The 2,170-nt window shown below is 42.5% G+C and overlaps 1 protein-coding gene across 1 annotated transcript; it reads right to left on the reverse strand.

Moving 5' to 3' along the window:
- Positions 1-425: 425 nt before the first annotated feature.
- Positions 426-1,766, reverse strand: LOC134929687 (paraneoplastic antigen Ma3-like). Its single transcript, XM_063925267.1, has one exon. It carries the CDS (start codon positions 1,764-1,766, stop codon positions 426-428), a length of 1,341 nt encoding a protein of 446 aa, XP_063781337.1.
- Between the last annotated feature and the right edge of the window lie 404 nt (positions 1,767-2,170).

A 2,170-nucleotide genomic window follows, 5' to 3' on the forward strand; every position in this document is an offset into this window, starting at 1 on the left:
GGAGCTGTCTGGTCTTCTCCACCTGATCCTGGACAGATCAATGCCATGGTATTTATTTCTCCTCTTACCCCAGTCACTTCGTGAGGGAATTTTAAAGTGATTGGTATGTAACCCAAGTAAGGGTAACTATGATCACTCAATCCCCATATAATCAAACCAGACAGTGGTAATATTGGAATGTTAGCCAAATTTTTTCTATACCAGTCCTCAAATATGATGGACACCTGGGATCCACTGTCCAACAAGACAGTACATGGGTTTCCATTAACAAATGCTGGTATCAGTGGAGCCGGTCCCATTAATCCCTCAGGCACATAGCACTGGCCACGGGGACTCCCCATTACCTCTGGAGGACATTTTAAGGAGCCGATGCGGGGTTCATCAGTCTCCCAACAGCGTTTCCCGATGACTCCCTACCTCGTCCATTATGAGCTTTCCTCTTCATCGTTCCACCTCTGCTCACATTCAAAAGCTCTGTGCCCTAATCTTCCACAGCGAAAACACCTCTGCTGTCGGACATTTCTTCCTCTCCTAGTATCACCTATAAGTGGAGCCCTGTCAAGATTTCTAGTAGCTTCTCTCTTCTTTACCTCTTTATTCAACTGAAGTGTTAATTTTCCTACCTCTCCTCGTAATCCCTCCACCATTTTAGTCAAATTCTCAATTGGACTAGTAACCTCTTCAATTATAGATGCAGCTACCTTAACCTTCTTTATACTTTTATCTCGTGCCTCTACTAAAGATTCCTCCTGTTTAACTTCCCGCATCAGTTTCATGAATGATGGAGGCTGTCTACTACTTGTGGTATATCGCAAGCGTTGAGCTATAGGATCGGTAGTAAGAGCCCCTTCTATCAACTGCTGCAGCCTCTTCTCATTAACCTCCTCGATCGTCATACCTCCCCTGTCCACTATTCGATGGATCAACCTATCAATGCGGTAAATGTAGGATGTCAACTTTTCACCAACATTTTGATAAGTGTGTCTTAGACGGTACTTCATATCATCTACATTCTCCATTGTTTCAAACTCCAGGTCCAAAGCTGCTAAGTAGTCTCGGAAACTTGCGGTAGGGTCATCTCTCCTGGTGGCATTTATCACTTCCCTGGCAGGTCCTCTTAGGCTCTCCACTAATCGCTGTTTCTTTACCGCATCAGCACAATGCCATTCTTCTGATAGTTGATGTACTGTTTCCCTCCATTCCTCATAATTATCTTCTCCTGCTGGTACTGGAAGTATCCCAGAAAAGCTTCTTAGACGCCTATAACCCCCTTCATAATGGATCCTTCCAAATTCATCCACTACAGATTTCATAACAGTCAAGATGGTATCATTCTGTCCTTGATCTGTTTTAGATTGGGAGTTTTGGCTGTCTTTCCTTGTACTCTGATCATCCTTTCCATTACTAGAGGTTTTATGATTACTAGCAGATTCACCTGAAGCTCTTATACCCCTCTCCTCTTTTCCTTTAGGCCATAAAATATTCCATCTTTCCCCTTCAATATCAAGGGCAGGGATCATGGAAGGCATCATACCTCTTTCCAAGGGTTCCTTGGTAGCTATTAGAACTGCACTAACTGTTCCCAGTTCTCCTTCCTTAACATCTATGACACGTGGTTCTTTGACTCCAAATAGCTTCCCAACTGCTGATTCAATCTCTGCACTCTTTGCGTCATTAAGATCACCCGCTAATGCTAAACAGTGTAGAGGGGGAACACCTTTCTTTTCACACCACTCCAAGATATCCTCCCCCTGTAATTGTGCCATATTAAATAAACAGGAAGTATTCTGAGACTGTACGTATCTCAGCAGTGTGCCTCCATTATGTAACGGGGGTAATCCACGCTAGATTTTGAATAACTGTATTGTGCTATTATGCTAGTGCCTCCACCCAAGCCTCAAAGGTTGTTCCCCAGGAGAAGGCTTGGGAAAATCCCCTGAGGTCAGATAATATGCAATAACAATCGGTCTAGCAAGACTCATGTAACAGCAATTACTATAGTAAAAGAATTAATCACATATTGAAGAAACAATTATGTTTTATTATCTCAGGAACCCTTGCTTGTCAGTTCTTGACTCCTTTAAATGAAATCAGAGGTTAAACAGAAAAAACAGTAAATGGACAATAACAGCATTTGTCAAAGAACTGACTTTTATACACACAAGTGTTA

Source organism: Pseudophryne corroboree, chromosome 5, assembly GCF_028390025.1.
Source record: "Pseudophryne corroboree isolate aPseCor3 chromosome 5, aPseCor3.hap2, whole genome shotgun sequence".
Taxonomy (NCBI): domain Eukaryota; kingdom Metazoa; phylum Chordata; class Amphibia; order Anura; family Myobatrachidae; genus Pseudophryne; species Pseudophryne corroboree.